Source organism: Amphibalanus amphitrite, unplaced genomic scaffold, assembly GCF_019059575.1.
Source record: "Amphibalanus amphitrite isolate SeventyFive unplaced genomic scaffold, NRLGWU_Aamphi_draft 000066F_arrow, whole genome shotgun sequence".
Lineage (NCBI taxonomy): Eukaryota > Metazoa > Arthropoda > Thecostraca > Balanomorpha > Balanidae > Amphibalanus > Amphibalanus amphitrite.
This window is the reverse complement of record NW_024881562.1, coordinates 1,146,906-1,170,996: the sequence shown is the minus strand read 5'-3', so window position 1 is coordinate 1,170,996 and position 24,091 is coordinate 1,146,906. Positions and strand designations below refer to the sequence as shown.

The following is a 24,091-nucleotide window of genomic DNA, read 5'->3' as shown; positions in this document are numbered from 1 at the left end:
CGACTGCTCCCGGCAGGTATACCAAGTGACTCAGACGGGTCGCCGGCTGGGCGGCGGCGCCAGCAAACACCTCTGCGTGGGCCGGCAGCGGTGCGCCTACTTCTTCTGGCAGGGCGCCTCCAGTACTGTCAACGAGAAGGGCGCGTCCGCGCTGATGGTCATCGAACTGGACCAGGAACGCGGCCCGCAGGTAAGCAGAAACGGCAAACGGAGGATAGTAGGTAACACATTGTGGCGAGATATACCATCTTTGGGTGCATATCTGTGGGTGTAATTTCGCCCAAAAGGTACTGTATTATGTCGTGTACTTTATTTGTGTTTGTATTTACACCTGTAGCTGTGAGAATCAGTGTGACCAAATTGGTTTAGCGTTAGGGGGAGGATGTATAAAAAAGTCGTACGAGGATGTCACTATTTTCCAAAAACTCGTCTTCAGCCTCATTTTAGGTGCAGTTTTTACAGATAATATGGGAAAAAACTATACCTGACGTCAAGTTCTGGTGGAAAGTAAAAAAAAAAAAACAAATATTGTCATTAAAGATGTAAAAAACGACATTGCAAGCGCGACAGTACGAGTATGACGGTGCGAATCGTACATTGGAACATTTTTAGTCTTTATTCCTACACTAGGTAGGTATGCTTTCACGACAAAAACGTCGTGATGATGTAATTTTAAAATTTCTGAGGATGTCATTATGCTTTTCATTGGGGGTGACTTTCCCCGCAACATCATCAATTTGGCCACACTGGTGAGAATGCTAGCTCAATTGGGGCAGTTTGATTATGTGCCGATAGTGGTTTGAACACTAGTTAATAATGTATCTGCTGCTGCAAGTCTAATGAGAACAGTGTTTTGCAGTCATGTGTCGGCGTGTTTATGTGTCCGCTACGTGTCGTGTGTCCCTTGCTTGGAGCCCTGTGAGGCCCGCCGTTTCTCACTGTGTACCGTCCCTCCTTTGTCCAGGTGCGGGTCACCCAGGGCCGGGAGCCGGCCGCGTTCCTCCAGCTGTTCGCCGGCCGACTGGCTATCCTGCTCGGTAAACGAGAGGACGGTGACCGACGGACGGACGGCAATCGCCTACTGGTGGTGCGCGGAGAGCTACCCTCTGAGGCCAGTCTGCTCGAGGTCGCCTGCCACCCGGATAGCCTGCGCTCGCGCGCCGCGCTGTTGCTGGTGGTACCGCGCCGGGCGCGCGCCTTCCTCTGGCTGGGTGCCGCGCTGCCGGCGCACGGTCGTGAGGTGGCGGCCGCGGCGGCCGAGGCACTGCCGAAGGCCGGACCAGAGCTGGTTGGAGAGCTGCCACCCGGCTCCGAGCTGAAGGTCACAGAGGTCAAACAGGGAGCCGAGCCCGCCGAGTTCTGGACAGGTGGGTGCCGAGAGTGAGCGAATTGATAAAAGTGGCAAATGTCAGTGGCGCTTTTCACTACAGTTCTATGATCCATCAGAATTTGGGATTTTGGTTACCCCAGGTAAAAAAAAAAGCAAGCTGAAGTTTTATCTTTCATGACTGCTTGTTTTTTTTTTGCCTAAGTCCGAAGTTCCTTTACAACCCATAATAACGCTTCCTGATAAATATCACGCAAACACATTTTAAGACTCCATTTTTTTGACAAACGTATTTTGTCAAACCCAGTCCAGACTTATCACCTATTTTCCGTTCAGTTATCTTCTTTCATCACACATCCCGTATGCTTTACCACAAAAACTCTGTATTTGATAATAACCAGTCGCCGTTGCTCCCGGTTCCAGCTCTGGGCGGCCGGCCGCAGCCGCTGCCGCTGCCCGTCGGCGGCTCTGTGCCCTGCACTCCGCGTCTGTTCCACTTCTCCTGCGCCTCGGGCCGGTTCAGCTGTGCGGCCGTGCCGTGTCTGCACTGCCGCGCCGGGCCCGAGTGGCCGTGCGCGCTGCCGTTCACGCAGCGCGAGCTGTACGAGCGGCCGCAGCCGGCGCTGCTGCTGCTGGACGACGGACACGGCGTGCACGTGTGGCAGGGCTGGCGGCCGCCTGCCGACCCCGAGGCCGGTCAGCCGGCCGCACTCGCCGGCGCCGCCCGGTACAGGTAGGATGCGGGCGGAGACACGGCAGTGCCGTCTGTCCAGGAGACTTGGCTAGGTTTCACTAAGCTGGAGTGGTTTCCCTTTGCTCAGATACGCAGACCGCGCAGTATGTACGGCCCTCGCGAGATTAAGCGGTAGGTTTTGCACTTTTACATTTTCGGTTACATCTCAGAAACTAATCGATCTACGATGAAGCCATTTTACACGATCATGGCCGGCTTGTGAACCAACACGTCGATCGCATCTTCAACACTTAAAAGCTTAAGACGACGAAGATATAGCCTGAAGTGCACTAAATTTTCTAGGTGCAAAACCTACCGCTAAAACCCGCGAGACGTGTTACTAATCAGTTGTATAATTATTCACGAAGACATTCACACCTCTGTGACCTGTCGCTTGGACGTCCTGATGTTCATGCGACCGATTTTTTAGGCTCTTATCTTCCTTTGCTTAACATAAGCTTCGTGAAAAGGATTTGTCAACATTGTCTAAAGCTAAGCTTCCCAAATTGGTGGTTAAAGAAACTGTTGCGCGCATTTACGCCCCTGTAATGTTGACACGAACAGCTATCAATGGAGACGGACACGATAACACGCGCATCATCACCAGTATAAACAAAGGTTTTGCTAAATTAGGGACCAAGGTAGAATTGAAATTGAACTCTTGAGTGCATGCCCGGAGATGGCTCTGACAGGCGTCTACCTCTACAGTGTTTACCGTAATGCCTCTGTGACTAAGATCAGTCGCTTTTTGTCGGCGGCCAGCCCTGTGTTCGTTGTCTTACAGTCCGTGTGTGACCGCCAGGTGGCACGAGGAGCGCCGCTGCGCGCTGCAGACGGCTCTCGAGTACCGGCGCCGGATGGGCCGGCCGACCTGCTCCCTGGTCGTGGCCGGGCTCGAACCGCCAGCCTTCCAGCACCTGTTCCCCGCCTGGAGCCGGCACACTGACGCGGCGGAGCTAAACCGAGAGGTACGGACGGGGTAGCAACGAGCAAGGTCTTCGCTTGTTTGCACACTCCGTCTGCACTTTTATGGTTTACCTGTTGGTGATGAATTGTCGCCCGTCTAGCTAAAGCCCCGGTCCCACTAGGCGATGCGACCACTTACGACCGCCCACGATTGGTGGTCGGCAAAAGGTTGTCGCAATTCTTCAAGAGATCGTACGATTGGATGTTGATATGAACGACTTGTCTAGCACATCACCAGCAGATCGTATCACCCTGTTCCTTACTCTGATTTGCCATTATTTATAGCATATAATTTGCTTTTGCGGCACATACTGGTGTATTATGATAGTGCTGTCATAGTTTTTGCTTCCTCACTTTTGAGTGAACTTCATGGTGCATGCTTATCTATCCCCTTCATCCTGGTTTTCGTCTATTTACAGGAGGGCTACAGTGACGGTTTTGAACGGGACGCGAAGGACATCCTTGCCGAGCTGACTCGCTCAACATATCCGCTGGCGATGCTGATGGAGCGCCCGCTTCCCGACGGCGTGGATCCCGTGCGCCTGGAGACTTATCTCAGCGACCAGGAGTTCAGGGTTAGTAGAGGATAGGACCAGTAGTCAGGGTTAGTAGGGGTTCCTGACGGCGTGGATCTCGTGCGCCTGGAGACTTATCTCAGCGACCAGGAGTTCAGGGTTAGTAGGGGATAGGACCAGTTCTTTCAGGGTTAGTAGGGCTTCATGACTGTGAATTCCGTGCGCCTGGAGACTTATCTCAGCGACCAGGAGTTCAGGGTTAGTAGGGGATGGGGCCAGTAGTCAGGGTTAGTGGATCCCGTGCGCCTGGAGACTTATCTCAGCGACCAGGAGTTCAGGGTTAGTAGAGGATAGGACCAGTAGTCAGGGTTAGTAGGGGTTCCTGACGGCGTGGATCTCGTGCGCCTGGAGACTTATCTCAGCGACCAGGAGTTCAGGGTTAGTAGGGGATGGGGCCAGTAGTCAGGGTTAGTGGATCCCGTGCGCCTGGAGACTTATCTCAGCGACCAGGAGTTCAGGGTTAGTCATGAGACGGGGCCAGATCGAGTTCATGGCTAGTAGATGATGGGACTTCAGGTTTAGGGTAAGTCGGGAACGAAGCCAGGAGTTCAGGGTTAGGGGTTCCTGACACCGTGGATCCCGCGGTGCGTCTGGAGACTTATCTCAGCGACCAGGAGTTTAGGGCTATTTAGGGGATGGGGCCAGGAGTTCAGGATTATTCATGGGGCCAGGAGTTCAGGATTAGTCGGAAACGGGACCAGCCTGCAGTTCAGGGTTAGTACGGAGAGCGGGGCTAGGAGTTCAGGATTAGTCGGAGACTGTATATGTTAGAGGTAGAGGTAGAGGTATGTTTCAGCCCGTCGGAGGCTGAAACATACCTCTACGTAGGCGTTCAGCAGCTCAGCGCTAGCCTGAGCTGATGGAATGTATTCATGCATTTGTATTCCATGTTTTGAATTGTGTATATATGTGTGCTGGTGAAAACTTGCGAAGCATATTGCCGTCATATTATACATGCACGGCCGATCTCTCCTTTCAGTGCATATTCTTCCAGAGTACGAGGTGTGGCTAAAAAGAAACCGGACTGCTCGTGCTGGCCATAAAGTAGGGGGCCCGAAAACTAGCGAGACACTTGACATTAATATTTATCATATTGTCGTGATGTGTGCCAAACGGCATCTCGATATCACTATTATTCTCCTTTCCACAGCTCTTTGTTTTATCGATGACGCTGACGCTGGTCACTCTGGTCCGGATGTCCTCGACCGATTCAAAATGGGTTCCCTTGACAACCTTTTTCATTTAAAAGAACAGCCAAAAGTCACAGGGAGATACATAGGTCTGACAAATAAGAGGGTGCTTGAGCACCACGACCTGCTTTTTGGCAAAGAACGGTTTGACGCTAATGGCAGAATGCACGGGAGCGTTGTCGTGATGGAGCACCCAGATCTTGGCTTCCCAGAAATTCCACTTGGTGCGCCTGACTCGTGAAATGAGGCGTCCAGGGTCTTCCTTGTAGAAATGCTGGTCGACTGTGGTACACCTTCAGCACGAACTGACGGTGAACGAATCCCCTATGATCGAAAAAGACGATCAATGTCGTCTCCACCCTCGACTTCGACATGCGCGCGAACGTTGATGGACCTCCAGACCTTGGGGTCATCACCGACATCCTCACGACCAGTGCTGAACCTCGTAACCCATTCAAACACTTGCATGTGACATATGACCTAAGATAACATTAAAACCTTGAACAGATTCAGCGTCTCTGTTGAGTCTGGCAAGGAACGTCATGTTCCTTCCTTTTTTCGAAGCTCATTGTAGAAGCCTGGCGGTGACAAGGCCGCCGAACATCGATAAAACAAAGATCTGTGGAAAGAAGAATAATAGCGATATGGAGATGCCATTTGGCACACATCACCACAATATGACCAAGATTAATGTCAAGTGGCTCGCTAGTCTTCGGGCCCCCTACTTTATGGCCAGCACGAGCAGTCCGGTTTCTTTTTAGCCACACCTCGTATTGTACCAAAAGCAAAGAATAGTGTGCACCTTCCCGCCCACATCCAGTTATTGTTGGGGCGTGCCGCCTAGTTACCATTTATACTGCATTCTATGGAGAGCAGTGTTTCTTTTTATAAATATCTTATGCTAAAAGAGAAACCTAATCCATTATGCTTTGTTGTTATTGCCTTTCAATTTCCTTTCACAATCCACGATCACTGCTGAAGTGTAGTGAAGTGTACCGCAAGCGGTTCGCATATCAATGAAGCCTCTTGAGCATACATACTCAGTACACATATTCAGCTCACCAACTTCCTGGCCGGGCCCTCCCGCATTGGTTGCGTTCTCACGAAATTCCCCGCTCTCCTCCAGGAGGTTCTAAAGATGGACCGGGAAGAGTTTGACGCTCTTCCCGCTTGGAAGAAGAAGGAACTGAAGAAGGAGGCAGATCTATTTTAAACCTATGGCTTCCGCACACTGTGAATTAGTGGCTGGTGGGTGCCACGACCAGCCGAACCGCCGGCGGCCGCTCGGCTCCGGTCGGGCCGGGTTTTCCGCTGCACCTTGCCTTGCACCCCATATCAGGGCTGGCCCGCGGGTTTTGACCGCTGTCGGATCGGTGACGCTCGTCTAGTCGTCAGCGCGGAGTGGGCTCCCAGTCGCGTCCGACCCGCCTCCGTCGTCGGCCTGTGCTTTACATACTTTATACTAATCGCTGCTCCAGATGGTGCTTTTCTAAATAATGGCGAAGTTATTTTTACCTGTGTGTAAGTGTGTGTGCGGCTGTGTGTGTGCGAGTTTGTGCAGCGTTTTACGTACTTGTGTATTGTTTTAATGTAATTTATTGCTAGATATAATACAGGTTGCGCAACAAAAAGTGTATTTGGGCAATGTTGCGTGGACAGAGCAAATGCTGGGCTTTCTGCTTTCCATGAAAGCGAAAGCAGCATATATATTGCAAGGTTAACATCCGTCATCCGCAGTGCAAAACGGATTCAGCCATCTCAACGTTCACCCACCAATATCAAGAAAGTTATCAATGGCGATAGTGAATTAGTGTGAACTGTGTGTTACCCTATATTTTACATCGAATGCCTTCTCAGCAAATGAACGTGAATATATGACGTTCAATGATATTGGAGTGTACCAATATATGAGTTCTTATCCATGAAGGTTCATTTAATTGTCAAAGTTATCACAAGTGAAACGGTGTATAATTAAGAACGTACAACGTTTAAAAGACGGTGCTTCGGGCCAGGCCAGGAGTCGATGTTTTGCTGCTCTAGGGAAGGGAGAGGAGTCCACTATTCGACACATCGAGCTACCGCCTACCGGACGATGCCTGAGCGGTGTTTATTGTCATTTGATGTAATAGCTTTTACGCTCGCTGCCGAACGTAAGCGTTCGGTGCTTTTAATATCTAAAGTTATCATTGTGCTCGCTCTCTTTTACAAACTAGCGTTATGATATATAAGCGTTCTAGTTAACGTTATGATGTTGTTTTAACCCCGCTTAATATGCAGGTTATTTAGGCTATTATGCATTAGCATTTCTGCAGTACCATCATCATCATCAGTTGGTACTTGATAGTTACGCCGGCTGCCTCAAAAAGTCATCCAAAAGTTGCTAGCTGAAAAACAAATTATTTGGTCTGGAAAGCTGCGCGAGCCGCGACATACCTATTACCTAATCCATTTTATCAAATTAATTGTATTTGCCAACAGCTGAAGTCGAGCTAAGATTTTGGCTGCTCCGTCCATGTATCAGTTACTCATGACAGTAAGAAGGTTATGGTTGATGCCAGTGGCGTATCCAGGATCTTGAAAAGGGGGAGGCCAAACCTGCTCAAGGGGCCCCACCCTTACCTTAGGGGCCCCAGTAGTGGCGTACTTATGCCACGCCCAGGTGCGGTTCTTTGCCACTTTCATCATGTGAGGAAGTCTTTTTAGGCACACTCGGCAATATAAAAAAGAAAAAACGTGAAAAAGCCATCGACATCGATAGCTCTGTAGCCGGTTGAAATTTTTGGCGCGTTGTCCCAATAAACATGCCGACGTCGGCCCCGTCGGTCCAACGACAAACGATCTCGTCAACCTCGGCAAACGATCTCGGCCCGACGTCGGCTCGACGTCGGCTGGACTTCGGCTGGACGTCGGAACATGCGGGCATATCAGACGTCCAGCCGATGTCGGGCCGAGGTTGAACCGACGTTGGGCCGACGTCGGGCCGAGCCTCGGCCCGACGTCGGGCCGACGTCGGTTCAACCTCGGCCCGACATCGGCTGGACGTCTGATATGCCCGCATGTTCCGACGTCCAGCCGAAGTCCAGCCGACGTCGAGCCGACGTCGGGCCGAGATCGTTTGCCGAGGTTGACGAGATCGTTTGTCGTTGGACCGACGGGGCCGACGTCGGCATGTTTATTGGGACAACGCGCCAAAAATTTCAACCGGCGGCGGGATTCGAGCCCCCCAGTCGCCGACGTCGGCATGTTTACTGGGACAACACGCCAAAAGCATCAGCCGGCGATGGGATTCGAACCCCGTGTCATTCGAACGCGAGGTTAGTGCGCTGACCACTACACCACGCAGCCAGCTAACGAAATTGGTTTGTTTTGTTGGCTTATGCCCTTTCGGTCTGACAATACCATTTCAGAGCCGGAAGGATCATAGGATGGAGACATTGGTCTTCTTGGCGAGCACCCTGGGTCCAGTTCATATAGAGTCCCTGGTCCCATTGCTGTTACGTGACACTTATTGGAAAGGGCGACCCCACAATGGATTCATATAGCCACTCTTACACACCTGCACCAACGTTTCCCAAAGTGTCCCTTTGATAAGTGGCACTTTGGCAAAGTGACACTTGCGACTGGCCTTTCTTTATGAACTGGGCCCGGCCCTGGTGAGTTGCCGGGGCTGAGCCTGACCAAAGGATAGGCCGAGCAGCCCCCAAGCACTCACCGCACCCGGCTACGGGCGAGCTCGGCTTACGGGCAATCCCAAATGGGATAAAGTTTCCCGTTCAGCCCGGATCAGGGGGTTGCGGCGTGGAGGAAGATTTGAGTTTCCTGCAGGATATTTTGAATACAGAAGCTCTTTATGAAACATGAAACATACATTTTATATTATTCTAACGGTCAAAACAGCGGCCGATGTCGGTCCGACGTCGCCCCGACGTCGGCCCGACGTCGGCTGGACCTCAGCAATTGATCTCGGTCCGACGTCGGCCCGACGTCGGCTGGACCTCGGCTGGACGTCGGAACATGCGGGCATATCCGACATCCAGCCGACGTCGTGCCGAGGTTGGACCGACGTCGGGCTGACGTCGGCATGTCGATGCCGAGTTGCCGACGTCACCCCGACGTCGGCCGACGTCGGGCCGACGTCGGCATGTTTACTGGGTAGGCACAGTTTTTTTTTTTGCTTTGGTCGTCGCCGGGGCCACTAAATATTATCAAAAGCAAAATGTTTTGTCAATTTTTTACGGTTGTAACATTTTTCAAGGGGCAGATGTCAATCTCTTATCTTAGTGTCTTGCGCTGGTTGAGGGTTGCGCTGATACCCTGAACTTTAGAAGGGCCCGACTCGGGTTGAGCTCTGATCTAGACTCTGATGGCTCTATGTCGCCCACATTGGCCTCACTCCGACCTCTGAAGGCTCATTCTGGCCTCTGAAGGTCCCACACCGGCAACAGAGTGAACCACGCCGGCCTCCGGGCCCCATAATGGCCTCAGGAGGAGACCCATGCTATGGCTGACCTCATAGCCACCCCCCCCCCCCGCTGGCTCTGGGAAGTCTTTGAGTCAGTCTGACGACCCTATGCCGCTCTCGAACCCACGCCGGTCTCCAGAAGCCCATAATGCCCCCTAAGGGTCCCACGCCGGCCTTTAAGGGCCACTCCTACCTCAGGGGGCTCAAACATGCGTAAGATCTGAAAAGTGGCTGCCGAGGCCCTCTAGGTGGCCTCTAATGGCCCGACGCCAGCCTATGAAGGCCCGCGCTGGTTTCTAAGGGCCCAGCACCAGCCTCTGAAGTCTGAAGTCAGATGACAGATAGCCCCACGCTGGCCTCAGAGGGTTCACGCTGGTCACAGAGTGCCCCACACTGGCCTAAAAGGGCTCCACATTATCTTCGGAGGGCCCCAAGCTAGTTTCGGTGGCCATTGGGCCTCAATCTGACCTAAGAAGGCCCCATGTCGCTGGGCTTAAAAGACCCCACGCTGGACATAAACGGCCCCATGCTGAACATAGAGGGTCCCACACTGGCCTTACAAGGCCCCACACTGGCCTTACAAGGCCCCACACTGGCCTTACAAGGCCCCACACTGGCCTTACAAGGCCCCACACTGGCCTTACAAGGCCCCAAACTGGACTTAGAAGACCCCACAATGGCCTTAGAGGGCCCCACGCTGGCCTTAGAGGGCTTAGCGCTGGCTCCTTAGGGCTCTACACCAGCGTCAAAGGATCCCACGCTCGAGTCCAAGCTTCTTTATGGCCGCCAAAGCGACCTCTAAGGGCCCACGCTAGCCTCTGGGGGCTCGGCCTTGGCCTCTGAGGGCCTATGAGGGCCATCAAATGGCATTTTAAGATAGTTTGACGCAGTTTGACTTTATTTATGCTTGGGCCAGTACTTTGGATGAGGCCCTGAAGGTCATTTCTCTTGGGACACTCAAGCAGGCACGTACCCAGGATTTCGCCCAGGAGGGGGCCGCCTGCTCTCAAAGGGGCCCCCACAGGTCACCCGGATGCCGCTGTCAACCCAGGCAGGGGCGTATCCAGAACCCTCCGATGAGGGGATTGGGCACATGGTGGGTCCGGTTCCCCCTTGCAGACGGGCCCCTCTGTTTGTCTGTCTGTCTGTCTGTCTGTCTAAGCCCCGAGAAAATGTGCAGAATTGGCAGGTAAAAATATCTTCTTTTTTTTGCTTGAGAAGTGTGCATAAAATGCACGGTATTTTATGAGGAAGTGAAGCGAGCGAGCGCCTCAGAGTCACCTGTATACATAAGTACAGGTGACTCAGAGTCCCTCAGAGGTGTCGGTGAAAGGCCGTCGGATGCGCTGGTGTGGGGTCCTCACAGGCGCCGTTGTGAGGGCCTTATGGGCTTAGAGACACTGGTGGGGGCCATCACTTAGGCGTGTGTGGGGCCCTGAAAGTTACTGGTGGTCCTTCATAGGCCGGCAAGGGACCCTCAGAGGTCGGTAAGAGGCCCCCAGAGTCGCTGGTAAGTGACCGTCAGATGCATAGGGCGCTGCATAGGGCCCTCAGAGGCGCCGGTGTGGGGCTCTTAGAGCCGCCGAAGTAGGCACTGGTGCTAAGAGGCACTGGTGTGGGGCCCTTAGAGGTGGCAGTGGAGGCCCTCGGAGGCGCCGTTGTGAGGGCCCTCAGAAACACCGGTGTGGGCCGTGGGACCATAGCATTTAGCAAACGGGTATGGGGCCCTTACAGCTGATCCCTTATTGACCGGCAAGAGCCCTCAGGGCCGGCAAGGTCCCTCAGAACCTGGCGTGAGGCCCTTCTGGAGATAAGTGTGGCTACACAAGAGCCCATGGGGTGTTCTCACAAGCCCTGTGGTCTCCTTTCCAGTTGAAGCGTTGCCAGCGCGGGCCCTCTGCCGCCAATTGGCACCGCAGGGCCTTTCGGGCCCGAGGGGACCCTAAACCCTATAACGGAGACGTGCCCCCTCGCCCCTGGCCATACCATTGAATCCGAGTGATCACGGGCAGTTCAGGTAATCAGGGGCCTCTCAGGTGACCAGGGGCCTTACAATTGACCAGGGGTCTTTCAATTGACCAGGGCCTTCCAGGTGACCAGGGCCGACCCTCTGATAACCAGGGGACGGTTATACCAGGGGCTCCACGGGTAACTTAGGGCCTTTATGTGACTGCAAGGGCCCTTCATATAACCAGGTACCTACTCCCGGGTAAACATGGGCCCTTCAGGTGACCAGGGTTTCTTCAGATCACTGGCCAGGGGATCAGGGGCCCTTCAGGTAGCTAGGGCCCCTTAGATAACTAGGGCCCCTCAGGTGACCAGGGGCCCTCATATACCAAGAGGCTCCACTGGTAACCAGGGGCCTCTCAGATAATCAGGGGCTCTCAGGCAATCACGGGCCCTTAGGTAAGCAGGGGCCCCTCAGGTAACCATGGCCCCTCAGATAACCAGGGCCCCCGTAGCCAGGGGCCCCTCAGGTCTCAGGAAACTAGGAGTCCCTCAGATAACCAGGGAACAATCAGGTAACCAGGCCCCCCTCAGATAACCAGGGGCCCCTCAGATAACCATGGGCCCCTCAGATAACCAGGGGCCACCAGGGCATATTTTAACATACTGACTGCGTCCCATTTTGGGACGCAGCCCCCTGCCTTTGGGACGTAGCCCTCGCGAAATTTGGGCCACTGCGTCCCACACTGAAATGCCACGGTTTCAGCCGAAAAGTGCGAGCAAAAATAAGTAACATGCCTCGGTCTTTTACTGTGTAAAAGATGTTGGCTTTCCGAGCCCTGTGCCCCGCTCTGCCCTGCCCTCAAACACGATACTTTATATATTCTGCCTGGAAATTTGATGCGCTGCCTTCCCGTCTTTTGGCCCCGTGCCCTGCCCTACCCTAGTTTGAGGCCCCGTGCCCTTCGCTGCCCTCAAGCCTTGTGACACGTCCTGCCATCAGACCCCGTGCCGCTGCCTTGTCTTCAGGTAATGTGCCCTGCCCTGCCATCAGGCCTTGTGCCTTCCCATGTCCTCATGCCCCGGCCCCGCGCCCATCCTCGAGCCTAATGCCTTGCCCTGCCTCAGGCCCTGTCCTGTCCTGTTCTGCTTCCAGGCCTCATGTGCATTGCCCTGCCATTAGACTCTGTGTCCTATTCTGCCATTAAGCCTTATGCGTTGTATCGCCCTCAGGCCCGTGCCCTGCCTCGCCCTAAGTTGCTGTGCTCTGCCCTGTCGTCAGGCCTTGTACCGTCCCATGCCATCAGACCCTGTGTCCTACTCTGCCCTCAAGCCCTGTATTCTGCATTGCCCTAAGGTCTCGTGTCCCATGCCCGCTCTCAGGCGCTGTGCCCTGCCCTGTCATCAGGCCCTGTGGTGTCTCCCGCCCTCAGGTCCCGTGCCGTTTCCCGTCCCCATGCCCCGTGCCCTTACCTGTCCTCAGAACCCGTGCTTTGTTCTGCCTCCATGCCCTGAGCCTTGCCCTGCCCTCAGGCCCCATACCCTGGCCCTGTTTCACCGGTGATAGCAGCACGCTGCAATTACACGTGTCAAATTGGGTTTCCATGGAGACATCAACAGGCCCATTGCTCAAACACTACCACAAGTATGACGTCAGCTCGCGGAATTTGATAGCAGCGTCCGTGAAGCACCGCCCACGTCTTGTCATACCTTCGGGGCCCGAAGGTATGACAAGACGTGGGCGGTGTTTCGGGCCTTGTGCCATACCTGTGTCTTATGTCTTGCTCTACCTTTAGGTACTATTTCTTGCCCTGCTCTAAGATCCTGCGTGTTGCCCTGCCATCAGGTGTGTTGATCATCAGGTGTTCTAAGGCCCTGTGTCTTGCACTACTCTCCAGCCTTGTGTAATGATAGCCTCAAACCCGCGCCTTGCCTTGCCCTCGGACCCTGCATCCTACCCAGCCCTCAAGTATCCGTCTTAGCTTAGCTTCATGGCCTGTGCCTGCCCTGTCCTTAGGGCTCAGACTGTGTCCTGCCTTCCCTAAAGTCCTGTTTAGAGATGTCAAGGTGGAGCCCGCAGGCCCGGAGCCTGGCCTAAAATCCGGCCCTACAGGGCTTTTGCATGCACAGTGGATTGTATCATTGTTTTGAGGTACCTCATCGAAACGCATCGACTGATATGCGACATGATCTATCTTGGTCACGAAATGACCTTAATGTGAGGTCAAGTTCTTCTGACCTTGACATTTCGAGGTAAAAATGAGAGAAGAATGATTGTGCAAACGAAAATTCTCTACCTTTTTTAGTTCAAAAGCTTTTCATGAAACCTATATTGACAAAAATTGTAATTTTACCCGTTTTTGGCTATGGAGCCTTAACCGTTGATCTGAACTCAATCCTGACGAAATATTGACGAAAGAGCTGTTCAAGATATATTGATTGCTTTTCTCCTGGCGATTGCGCCCTCCTAGCTATCATAGTTTTTGAGATACCGGCACGTTTTCCGAAAAAAATATCGCATCATTGCGAAGTTTGACATTTGATGGCATACGGTCAGATCAGGCATTGCCGTCTGGCCATAGGAGGATATAGAGGGGGCCACGGGTCCATGCTCCCCCCCCCCCAAGCGCCCGGAAATGGCACAAAATCGACACATTTCTGGGCATAATAATTAAGCAAAGGAACTTCCATTGGGAAAAGTTTGGGTTATATTACATGATAGGCAGTAAGGAAGCGAAATCCGAAGCATCCAAAGCATCCGTTCATCCAAAGCATTAATCTATGATGGATTTTTTATGTAGCTTTAAAATCCGATGATTTTTTGTCACAACTTAGGTGGGTACTGTTTGACCTTACGTCATCTGATTATTTCAAATACATAGTATCTTCAATGCAAATTGGCCATGTTTCACACGTCAACCTCTATTTTGAATCGATTGATAAGGGTGAAAAACGCATGAAGAGACGTATGTATCACATTTTAATCATGTGCATATTCATTTTTATTCTTTAAGCATAGGTACAATTTAGTGCGTCAAGGGAGGTCAAACACGCCCAACGCCGTTCAGGAAAACGAGTGACTAACAACAATGTAAATGTCATTTTAAATCGCCGGTCCGCCCTTTGAATGCGGATAAAGAACGCACTACGACTTGGCGAATTTCGAGACTGGCCAAAAGCAATCACAGCCCGCTCCCAACATCCCGCTTGCAGTGCCCCTCCACCAGCACACTACACAATGTATCTGTACATTATCTCACTTGCATTATATACTATTTCGCTTGCAATGTGCCCTTTTCGATCAAAGCGTGTGCCCTATGCCACATTTGGGACGCAGTGAAAAATCCTTAAAATATGCCCTGGGGGCCACTCAGGTAACCAGGGCCCCTCAGATAACCAGGGACCCTCAGACGACCAGGGGGACCTCAGGTAAGCAGGGCGCCCCTCAGGGCCCCCATTGCCCCCCTTGGGTACGTCACTGCACTCAAGTAACCCAAAGGGCCCACTTGCATGGTATTGCCAAAGGGGGAGGCCATGGCCTCTTGGCCTCCCCCCTGGATACGCCACTGGTTGATGCAGACCATTCCATTCCACTCAGGATACTCCAGTCCGTTCTCGAAATTTGTCAGCGCTCTGGAATCGCCGCCGGCCCGCCAGCTGCGTAGTGTGGAGGACGCTGAAGCTGATGCCCCGAATATGAGTGGTGCTGGTTTCCCAGCTTAGACTGCTAAAGGTCTAGGTTCATAGGTTGCATTACTTTCTGTCGAGCCTTTTATAATTTTTGTATGCACAATTACCTAATATGCAAGAAGAAAGGCAGCATCCATTGCGTCGAGACAAGGGCCTACTTGCGGTGCATTTCAACCATTCAAAACCCCTTTTTCGGTTCAGTCGTGACCCGTGAGCAGAAATAGTTGCCCGGCGCTCCCTCGTTTCGGCACAGCCGTTCTGCAGTGACGGGCTGCAGCCGCCGCCGTCCCGCCCCCTCTCCCCCCCCCCCCTCCCTCCCGGCCGGGTGGGCGGATGGGGGCCGGTGTAGCAGCTCGGTGGCAGCGCGGCCGCGGGCGCCTCCCGTCCGTCGGCTGTGCGCTTCGCCTCCCCCGCCCCCACCCTCCCCTCTCCGCGGCGGCGGCGTCCCGCCCCGTTCTCCGGAGCCGGTCGACTCCAACCGCTGCGCGCTGCGTCGTTCCCGACGCGGGCGCGGCCGGCGTCAGTTGGTGCGCTCGTGCGGTGACGGCAGGTGGACGGCGGCGGCGGCGCGGCCCAGATCCGACCCTTCATGGCGCCGACCGTCACCGGGCGACCCGGCTAGCGGCGTTTCACCAGCCGGGTGAGTGTGGGGTGGGCGGCCGCGCCGGCCCGGCGGCCGACCGGGGGCGGAGGCGAGCCCGGCCAGCCGCTCGGCGCCGGCTGGCCCGGCCCCGAGTATCGACCAGCGCCGTGTGACGGCCGACACCGACGCCGCTCGCTGCGTGCTGCAACCGAGCCTCGCCATTGCTAGTGTCAACTCACCCCTCTCACACCGACTACACACTCAGAACACCTGCACGTCACCGGTGTCTGTACATCTCTCTCTCTCTCTCTCTCTCTCTCTCTCTCTCTCTCTCTCTCTCTCTCTCTCTCTCTCTCTCTCTCTCTCTCTCTCTCTCTCTCTCTCTCTCTCTCTCTCTCTCTCTCTCTCTCTCTCCTCTCCCTCTCCCTCTCCCTCTCCCTCCCTCCCTCCCTCCCTCTATCTCCTCCCTCTGTCTGTCTGTCTGTCCGAGTCTCGGTTTAAGCTGATTCTCAGTCTAGTCTGTACCAGTCTGGTCTGTCTGATTTTAATTCTCCTGCCTCAGTCTCATCTCTCTGGGTCTCAGCTACAGTCTAGTCTGATCCTCAGACTAGTCAGAGTCTCAGTCTGGTCTGAGTTTCAGTCAAGTCTGAGTCTCAGTCTAGTCTGAGTCTGAGTCTGAGTCTAGTCTGAGTCTGAGTCTTCTGAGTCTGAGTCTTCTGAGTCTCAGTCTAGTGTAAGTCTCAGTCAAGTCTGAGTCTCACTCTAGTCTGAGTCTCAGTCTAGTCTGAGTCTCAGTCTAGTCTGAGTCTCAGTCTAGTCTGAGTCTCAATCTAGTCTGAGTCTCAGTCTAATCTGAGTCTCAGTCTAGTCTGAGTATCAGTCAAGTCTGCCTCAGTCTGGTCTGTCTGATTTTCAGTCTGAGTCTAGTTTGTCTGATCCTCAGCCTAGGGCTGAGTCTCAGTCTAGTTTGTGCCTCAGTCTGGTATTAGTAGTAGTCAAGTCTGTCCAAACTCTAGTCTGAGCCTAAATCAAGTCTCCTCAGTCTGGTGTATACCTAAGTCTCAATCTAGTCTGAGTGGCTCTATCTAGGCATTACTACTGGCTCTATCTAGTCTAGGCCCGATTCTGGTACAAATCTCAGTATAGTCTGAGTCTCTATCTAGTCTAAATCTGTCTAGCCTGAATCTCAGCCTCTAGTTTGAGCTGCAGTCTGGCATAAGTCTGAATCTAGACTGCCTGAGTCTTAGTCTTGTCTGAGGCTCATTTTTGTCTTTTCAGTCTGGTATACCTAAGTCTCAGTTAAGTCTGAGCGCCCGCAAAATAAAAAAATGTTTTTTAAATAGGAAAAAATCCCAAAAGTTTTTCGCATTAAAAAACGAATGTATTTTATAGTCTCTGCACTTGTCTATCTACATATCAAATTTTAGATCGATACCTCCTTTTTTGGCCAAGCTATAGCGAAAACACTGTTCAAAATTGATGACGTCAAATTCTGAACTCATTTTTTTAAGCAATTCTAGACCCCATAGCGCAAAACAAACGCCTCGATTAGACTCCCCGTGACGAGCTGCATCGAATCGATACCTACCCATTTTATGCAAAAATATTAAGTTTGAAATTTGACCTGATTTGACCTGAACTTGACCTGACCTTCACCAGAACATAACCTTACCTGGTCCCAAAGGCTGCCTGACCCACATAATCACATTTGTCATGTAAAATGGACCATAAAACATGCATCACATGAAATTTTCATATTGTGACCCTCAGTGACCTGACCTCTGTGACCTGACCTGGTATCAGTGACCTCAAATAGCAAAGTATGTGTTTGACGAACAATTTACCATCGGTGATTTTCAATGACATGCATTTTACTCGATTTTTAAACACATTTCTTGAAATGCCTGCAAACGGTGAACATTCGACCTTTGACCTGACCTGTGACGTCATCCGTTTGACCGAGGCCAATGAAATTGGGTCACAAGGTACCTAACACCGTTTGCTGCCTGTCGCTATGTTGCGTGGTTCTCGAGATCTTACGGGGAGGGGGCAAAATGCCCCCCCCCCCTCCAACGGGGCGCGTTGCTCGGCAGACCCCAACGGGGCGGGTTAACCCGCGCCCTGGTGGGGTCTGTTTATAACACGACCTGGTGTGTGTGTGTGGGGGGGGGGGGGGCGGTTATTTTTTGCCCACCCCCGCACCGATCTCCGAAACTACTGGACGGATCCACAAAATTCAAACGGCGTTCGAAAGCCCTGTCATATTTGTTAAGGGAAATCCAATTTCATTCACCTCGGGGTCACCGATGACGTTACAGGTCAGGTCAAAGATAAAATGTTTTGCTGGTCACGGGTCGTCTAGGGAATGCGCTATAACATCGAATAAAACGCATTTTATTGAAAATCAGCGATAGGGCGTCAGTTGCCTAGTGCGTATGTTGCTATCAGAGGTCACTGATAACACCAGGTCAGGTCACAGTTCAGGTCACCAAGGGTCATCACATGAATCCACTTTTACTAGGGCTGTGTGGTGCATGTTTTATGGCCAATTTTTCATTTCAAACTCAATGGTGTTGAGTTAAGACTATCAGGAACGGTTTAGGTCACTTTCTGGTAGAGGTCAGGTCAATTTCAGGTCAAAAAGGTCCTATTTCAAACTTGATATTTTGCATAAAATGGGTATTGATTCGATACAGCTCGTCCCAGCGGCGTATTTAGAAAATCGCGAAGGGGGGGGCCAAGGGTTTGGAGGGCGCCACCTCACCCAAGGAGGGCGCCATACGGTCGCGAGATAAAAAATCGCTCAGCGGGGTGGGGGGGGGGGGTTGGGAGGCGTTTTTTACCATGCCACCAGTTTTTTTTTTTTTGCGTAACCTCGTATAGGTCGTGCTGCATTGATTTTGCATCGTGTGTATTCTTTATACTCCAGGTCACAAAAGGTCAAGTGTTCTTGAAATGCTGCGCCGAAGGCGCGCAAAATTTTTGAAAACAACCTTTTCCTCCGCTTTTTAGGCACGCCTTTTATACGATCACCGTTCAAAGCTCCTCTCGCTCTTTTACCAAATTTGAAGGTGTAAAAAATACCAAAGGTTTGGTCGGGCCGCTGCCACACAAACTGTATAGAAAGCTTGGCTCATGGGTGTCGATGTATAAAAGTTTATTGGCGGTGGCATATCTACGCACCAGATCACCGTATCGGATTGATACCGGAGCGCGAGATGCGTAAACATCATCCAAATTACCTCAGACCCCAGCCTTCATAGCTTTCTCACAGATGCATACAGTGTACCCACATAACCAGTTTCAATCACCGAAACTTCAGATGCCTGCTGTTGCGGCCGAACCTGTTGACAATACTTAATCGTAATCCATATAGATGCCATGATGCACGTAAAGTAGGATCAATCCGTTAAGACCAAAGACGTGTTTTATGCATCGTAGAGCGTAGATAGTTTTGGTAGGTATAGGTACTTCATTCATTGTGCTGAATGCACGTTCATTTGTGGCAGTTTTCACAGGCAAGACATCAACTATGTGCAATAGAACGACTAAGTTGAAAAACATGCCAAAGGAGTAAATAAATGATAAGAGGGCAGCGATCAACGGATGTTGCCAATAGGTAGAAGGGCTGCGATCCACAGGAGGGCGCTAATAGGTAGGAGAGCCCCGATCAACATCCCGAGTTTCGATAGTAGGGCACCGATAGGTAGGAAGTTGGCGAGCAGCAGGAGGGCGCCAATGGATAGAAGGGCAGCGATCAACAGGAGGGCACCAATAGGTAGGAGGGCCCCGATCAACAATCAACAGGAGGGCGCCACCAGGTAAGAGGGTGGCGAGGAACAGGAGAGCACCAATAGGAGGGTGGCGATCAACAAGAGGTCGCCAATAGGTGGGAGGGCGGTCATCAACTGGAAGTCGTTAATGAGCGGAAGGGTGACGATTAAAATGGGGGTGGCAATGGTGAGGAGGGCGCCTTTGCTCAAGAGGATGACACGAACAGGAGGGCGTCTGTGCGGAGGGCGCTGGTCAACAGGAAGGTACCAGTGGATAGGAGGGCGGTGATCAACAGGAGGGTGCCAGTGGTTAGGAGGGCGGCGATCAACACGAGGGCGCCAATAAGAGAAGGGCCCCGATTAACATTCAACAGGAAGGACTAGGGAACCAATAGGTAGGAGGGCGGCACTGAACAATAGGGTGCCAAAAAGGAGAAAGGCGGCCTTGAAAATTTCACATGAGGGCGCAATAGGTAGGAGAGCGCCAATAATTATGAGGACGCCGATCAGCAGAAGGGCGGCAATATGTAGCAGGGTGGCGACCTACAGGAGGGCGCCTTCGGGTGAGAGGGCGCTTATTTACGGGACAGCGGCTTACATAGGCGACCACCGTTACGCTTAGAGAGCTACAGCCTACAAATGTGGTTGGAGGGCGCCCGATGGAGCCCTCCAACCGTATTTGGAGGGCGTATTTGGAATGGGCGTCCTCCGAGGGCGCCCTCCATCCGTATTTTCCCTGTAAACACATTCGCGATTGGAGGGCGCCCTCCAGTCGCGATTGTTTTTCGATTCGATTATATCACAATTGCATTTGCGATTGGAGGGCGCCTTCGGCGCCCTCCAATCGCAAAGGGCGCCTTCGGCGCCCAAGGGGGGGGGGGGGCCATGGCCCAGTGGCCCCCCCCCTGCCTACGCCCCTGGTCACGGCGAGTCTAATGGTGGTCGTTGTTTTGCGCTACGTGGTCTAGAATTGCAAAAAAATGAGTTTGAAAATAAGACGTCATCAATTTTGAAGTTTTTTTCGCTATAACTTGGCCAAAAAGAGAGGTATCGATCTGAAATTTGGTATGTGAATAGAAGTCGATAAGGGCTATCACAAATATTTCGTTTTTTCGAAAGTCGAAAAACTTTTTGGTTTTTTGGCAATTATATTCAATTTTCTTATTTTGGGGGCCAAAATTCCAAAAATTCAACATTTTGAGACAGTCATTTTGTAGCCCTGGTAATTCTACACCTTTTATGTACTAGACGTTTTTCTGTATCTTCAACGCTATAGGCCTGACACTTGACAGCTCTTCCCGCGAAACCTTTTTTTGGGTCGAAAACGACAGAACATGACGTCAGTCTGACCGCTGACGTCATTTGCAGCCATCCTATCATAGCCTTTGGAACACAAATTTGGTCACAATGTGTAAAATTGATGCCCGGGAGGGTACTGAAAGTTTGGCGACGACGCAGCGGTTCTGGAGATATATCAAAAAGTCTGGAGGGGGGCGAAAAATAGCCCCCCACCCCCACCAGGGCGCGGGTTAACCCGCGCCCCGTTGGGCTTTGCCGAGCAACGCGCCCCGTTGGGGGGGGGGGGGCATTTTGGCCCCCCCCCTAAGATCTCGAGAACCACGCAACCTAGCGACAAGCGGCAAACGGTGTTGGATAGCCCTATCAGGGAACTACCTTGTGACCCAATTTTATTGACCTAGGTCAAACCGATGACGTCACAGGTCAGGTCAAAGGTCCAATTTTCACCGTTTACAGGCATTTCAAGAAATGCGTTGTAAAATCGAGTAAAATGCATTTCATTGAAAATCATCGATGGGGAAATGTTCTTCAAACACATATTTTGCTATTTGAGGTCACTGATACCAGGTCAGGTCACAGAGGTCAGGTCACGGGGGGTCACAATATGAAAGTGTCGTGTGATACATGTTTTATGGTCCATTTTACATGACGAATGCGATTATGTGGGTCAGGCAGCCTTTGGGGCCAGCTTAGGTCACGTTTTGGTCAAGGTCAGGTCAAGGTCAGGTCAAGGTCAGGTCAAGGTCAGGTCAAGGTCAGGTCAAATTAGGTCAAATTTCAAAATTTAATATTTTTGCATAAAATGGGTATTGAATCGATGCAGCTCGTCACGGGGAGTTCAATGGTGGTCTTTGTTTTGCCGTACAAGGTCTAGAATCGCTAAAAATTGAGTTCAAAAATTTGACGTCATCATTTTTGAACAGGTTTTTCGCTATAACTTGGCCAAAAAACGAGATATCGATCTGAAATTTGGTATGTATATAGAAGAGCGCAGGGACTATCACATATATTCCGGTTTTTTCGAAATTCGGAAAAATTTTGGATTTTTTTTAGTTTTTCTAAAAAAATCTATTTTTTGAATTTTTTGGGGTCAAAATCCCAAAATTTTGAAAATCCGAGATAGCAGTTTTGTAGCGCCGCTTTTTGTCTACTAGACCATATAAAGAACTTTGAAATTGCTTGATAACTGTAGATTTGGTGAGCGTTTCAAGATTGCATGTTTTTTGCTCATTTTTGCTCGAACATGACCTCAGTTTGACCTCAATAACTCCTGACCTAAGGTGACCTAAGACTCGAAATTTGGTGTGAAGGTGTCAAATTGATGCCCGGGAAGGTACTGAAAATTTGGCGGCGCTGAGCGCCGCCGTTTTCTTGCTATTTAGGAAAAACAACAGGGGGGGCCAAAATGGCCCCCCAACGGGGCGAGGGTTAATCAATTTAACACCATGAAATTTGTAGGACCCTGACCCAAATGACCTTTGACCTGTGACCTAGTTTTTGTTTTGGCCGGACCATGTTTGGCCGGGATCGCGATTCGGCTCATGTTGGCTCATTAACCTCGAGTTTGCAGTCTTTTATGGCTTAAAACCTGACCGTTAAAACGTTTCCAAATGTTTCTATGACAATACGCAGTACGCACCACAAAACTATGGATTATGACGTGCAATACATAGAATATCTAGTAAAACAGACTTTTATGAGCATTGAGCTGAAACGAGTAATTTTCTGGGATTTCTGAATTGACAAAAAGTAAATGAGGATCTATGATCTCACTGGATCTCAAGCAAAAACATTTTACTCGGATCTATGATCCATGCGGATCTATCAATAAATTGAAGATCTGGATCTATGATCCTCACGGATCCGAGATCAGAGTCCGTTGGATCAGATCCCAGATCCGTTATCTCGTATCTCGGATCCATATAGAGTATGTCTGCGCGTCGGATAGACGCTGCTCTTCTTGTGATTGAGTGCTTTGCGTAGGGGAAGGTGGGGTAAGACGAACGAGCTAAGGTTTGAGGCCGCATATCTTGCTACACTACTCTCATAACTCATATTGTTTATAGTCTTCTGAATATTCAATACCTCCTCTTTTGAATAATTTGATATGCGCAAAGACTGAATTTTAACTTAAAGAAGTAATATAGATAGGTGGTGCCTGCTCTTAAAGGGACCCTCCCACCTTCAAAAAAGTTAATGAATTGGCATGAAAGTGATGTCCCTTGGTTCAGAAAGAGCGAAAACGAATATCTACCAAATGTCACCGAAAAATATTCACTGGTTTTCAAGATATTAGGCGTTTACTTTTGTTTACTTTTTGGGATCTCCCCTGTTACTAGCGACTTTATTTGGAAGCAATAATTTGGCACCCTTAAAGTGCGGCAGACGTTGCGCGCAAAGCAGCGTATACCACCACGTGTTAACGATGGTTTTAGTCTAAGATTTAAAAATCGTTAGATCTCCGCTGACGTCACAAATTCTAAGGGGGCATTCCAATGCATTAGCCCCTTAGAATCCGAAAACTGCAAGTTTGAAATTCCATATCTTCGAATTAAAGCATTTTTCGATGTTGTGAGTGCCCAAACCGGTATTTGCAGGCCATGGCCACCAATTTGGCTATCTCAACTCAAAACTAATGTTAAGGTGGGAGTGTCCCTTTAACCCTATTCCAGGCGGGCTCCGCCGGGACAAGAAACTGGCGGGGGGGGGGGCGATTCGGCCCCCCTTCAGATCTCAAAAACTACACATCGCAGCGACAAACGTCAAATGGCGTTTGATAGGTCGTTTAAAGATATACAACTTTTACATAAAACATTTTCAGGTCAGGTCAATATTGAGGTCACCAGAGGTCATCAACGATAAAATGTTTTGGAATTAGTTACCTAGTTATATAACTTTTAAACTAAGAAACACAGAGACATAAAACCAACACATTTTTTTGTTGCTCTCGCCGAGGCGATGCGAAATAAGTATGCGATGACCTTCACAGGTCAATTTGAAATTTGACCTGAGGTCAAGGTCAGGTCATTCATCAATGAGGTTGTGGGGTATGGTCATGCTGCATACCAAACGACGCGCCTTGACCAGGCGAGCAGTTTGGTACCACTTACAAGTCTTTAGCACCATCATGTCGTGATTTATTGACAGAAAAACGATTTATGACGTCACATGACCTCAGATGACCTTTGCCGGTACCCCTGTCAATTAGCGGCACCAGGATCATCACCGATGAGATAATCTTCCATAATACTGAAAGAATTGGGTGGTTTTGACTCGTTTACACGAAGCAGGAGGCGTTTCAATATTTTCCCATAGGCTTGCATGTAAAGGTCACGAGTCTGGCCTGACCTCAAGTCACAGATATAAAAATTCTGAGATATACAAATTGCACATACTGGTACCTTAACTAAAACCTGAAGAGAAAAAATTGATCGGTCAAAAACTCTAGCTCTGGCGTGATTGCAAACTTTTCTGAGGTGGGGTCACCAAACCGCCTCTGGTGACCTGACCTGACCTGACCCGGCAACTTTTTTTTGTCAAAATGTG

At 51.0% G+C, this 24,091-nt stretch overlaps 2 protein-coding genes across 2 annotated transcripts in view; both read left to right on the top strand.

Moving 5' to 3' along the window:
* The window catches only part of LOC122378833, a 65,235-nt gene extending 58,813 nt beyond the window's left edge, over window positions 1-6,422 (top strand). Inside the window, exons 23-28 of the mRNA XM_043360365.1 lie at window positions 17-190; window positions 965-1,367; window positions 1,751-2,060; window positions 2,863-3,028; window positions 3,446-3,601; window positions 5,918-6,422. Of these exons, the coding sequence (XP_043216300.1) occupies window positions 17-190; window positions 965-1,367; window positions 1,751-2,060; window positions 2,863-3,028; window positions 3,446-3,601; window positions 5,918-6,004 (1,296 nt within the window). The 3' untranslated portion in view covers window positions 6,005-6,422. The remainder of the gene's footprint in view (window positions 1-16; window positions 191-964; window positions 1,368-1,750; window positions 2,061-2,862; window positions 3,029-3,445; window positions 3,602-5,917) is intronic.
* An 8,955-nt stretch (window positions 6,423-15,377) lies between these two features.
* LOC122378877 overlaps window positions 15,378-24,091 on the top strand; it is a 49,452-nt gene continuing 40,738 nt past the window's right edge. The window contains exon 1 of the mRNA XM_043360509.1: window positions 15,378-15,530. The gene's annotated coding sequence lies outside the window, so the exon portion shown is untranslated. The remainder of the gene's footprint in view (window positions 15,531-24,091) is intronic.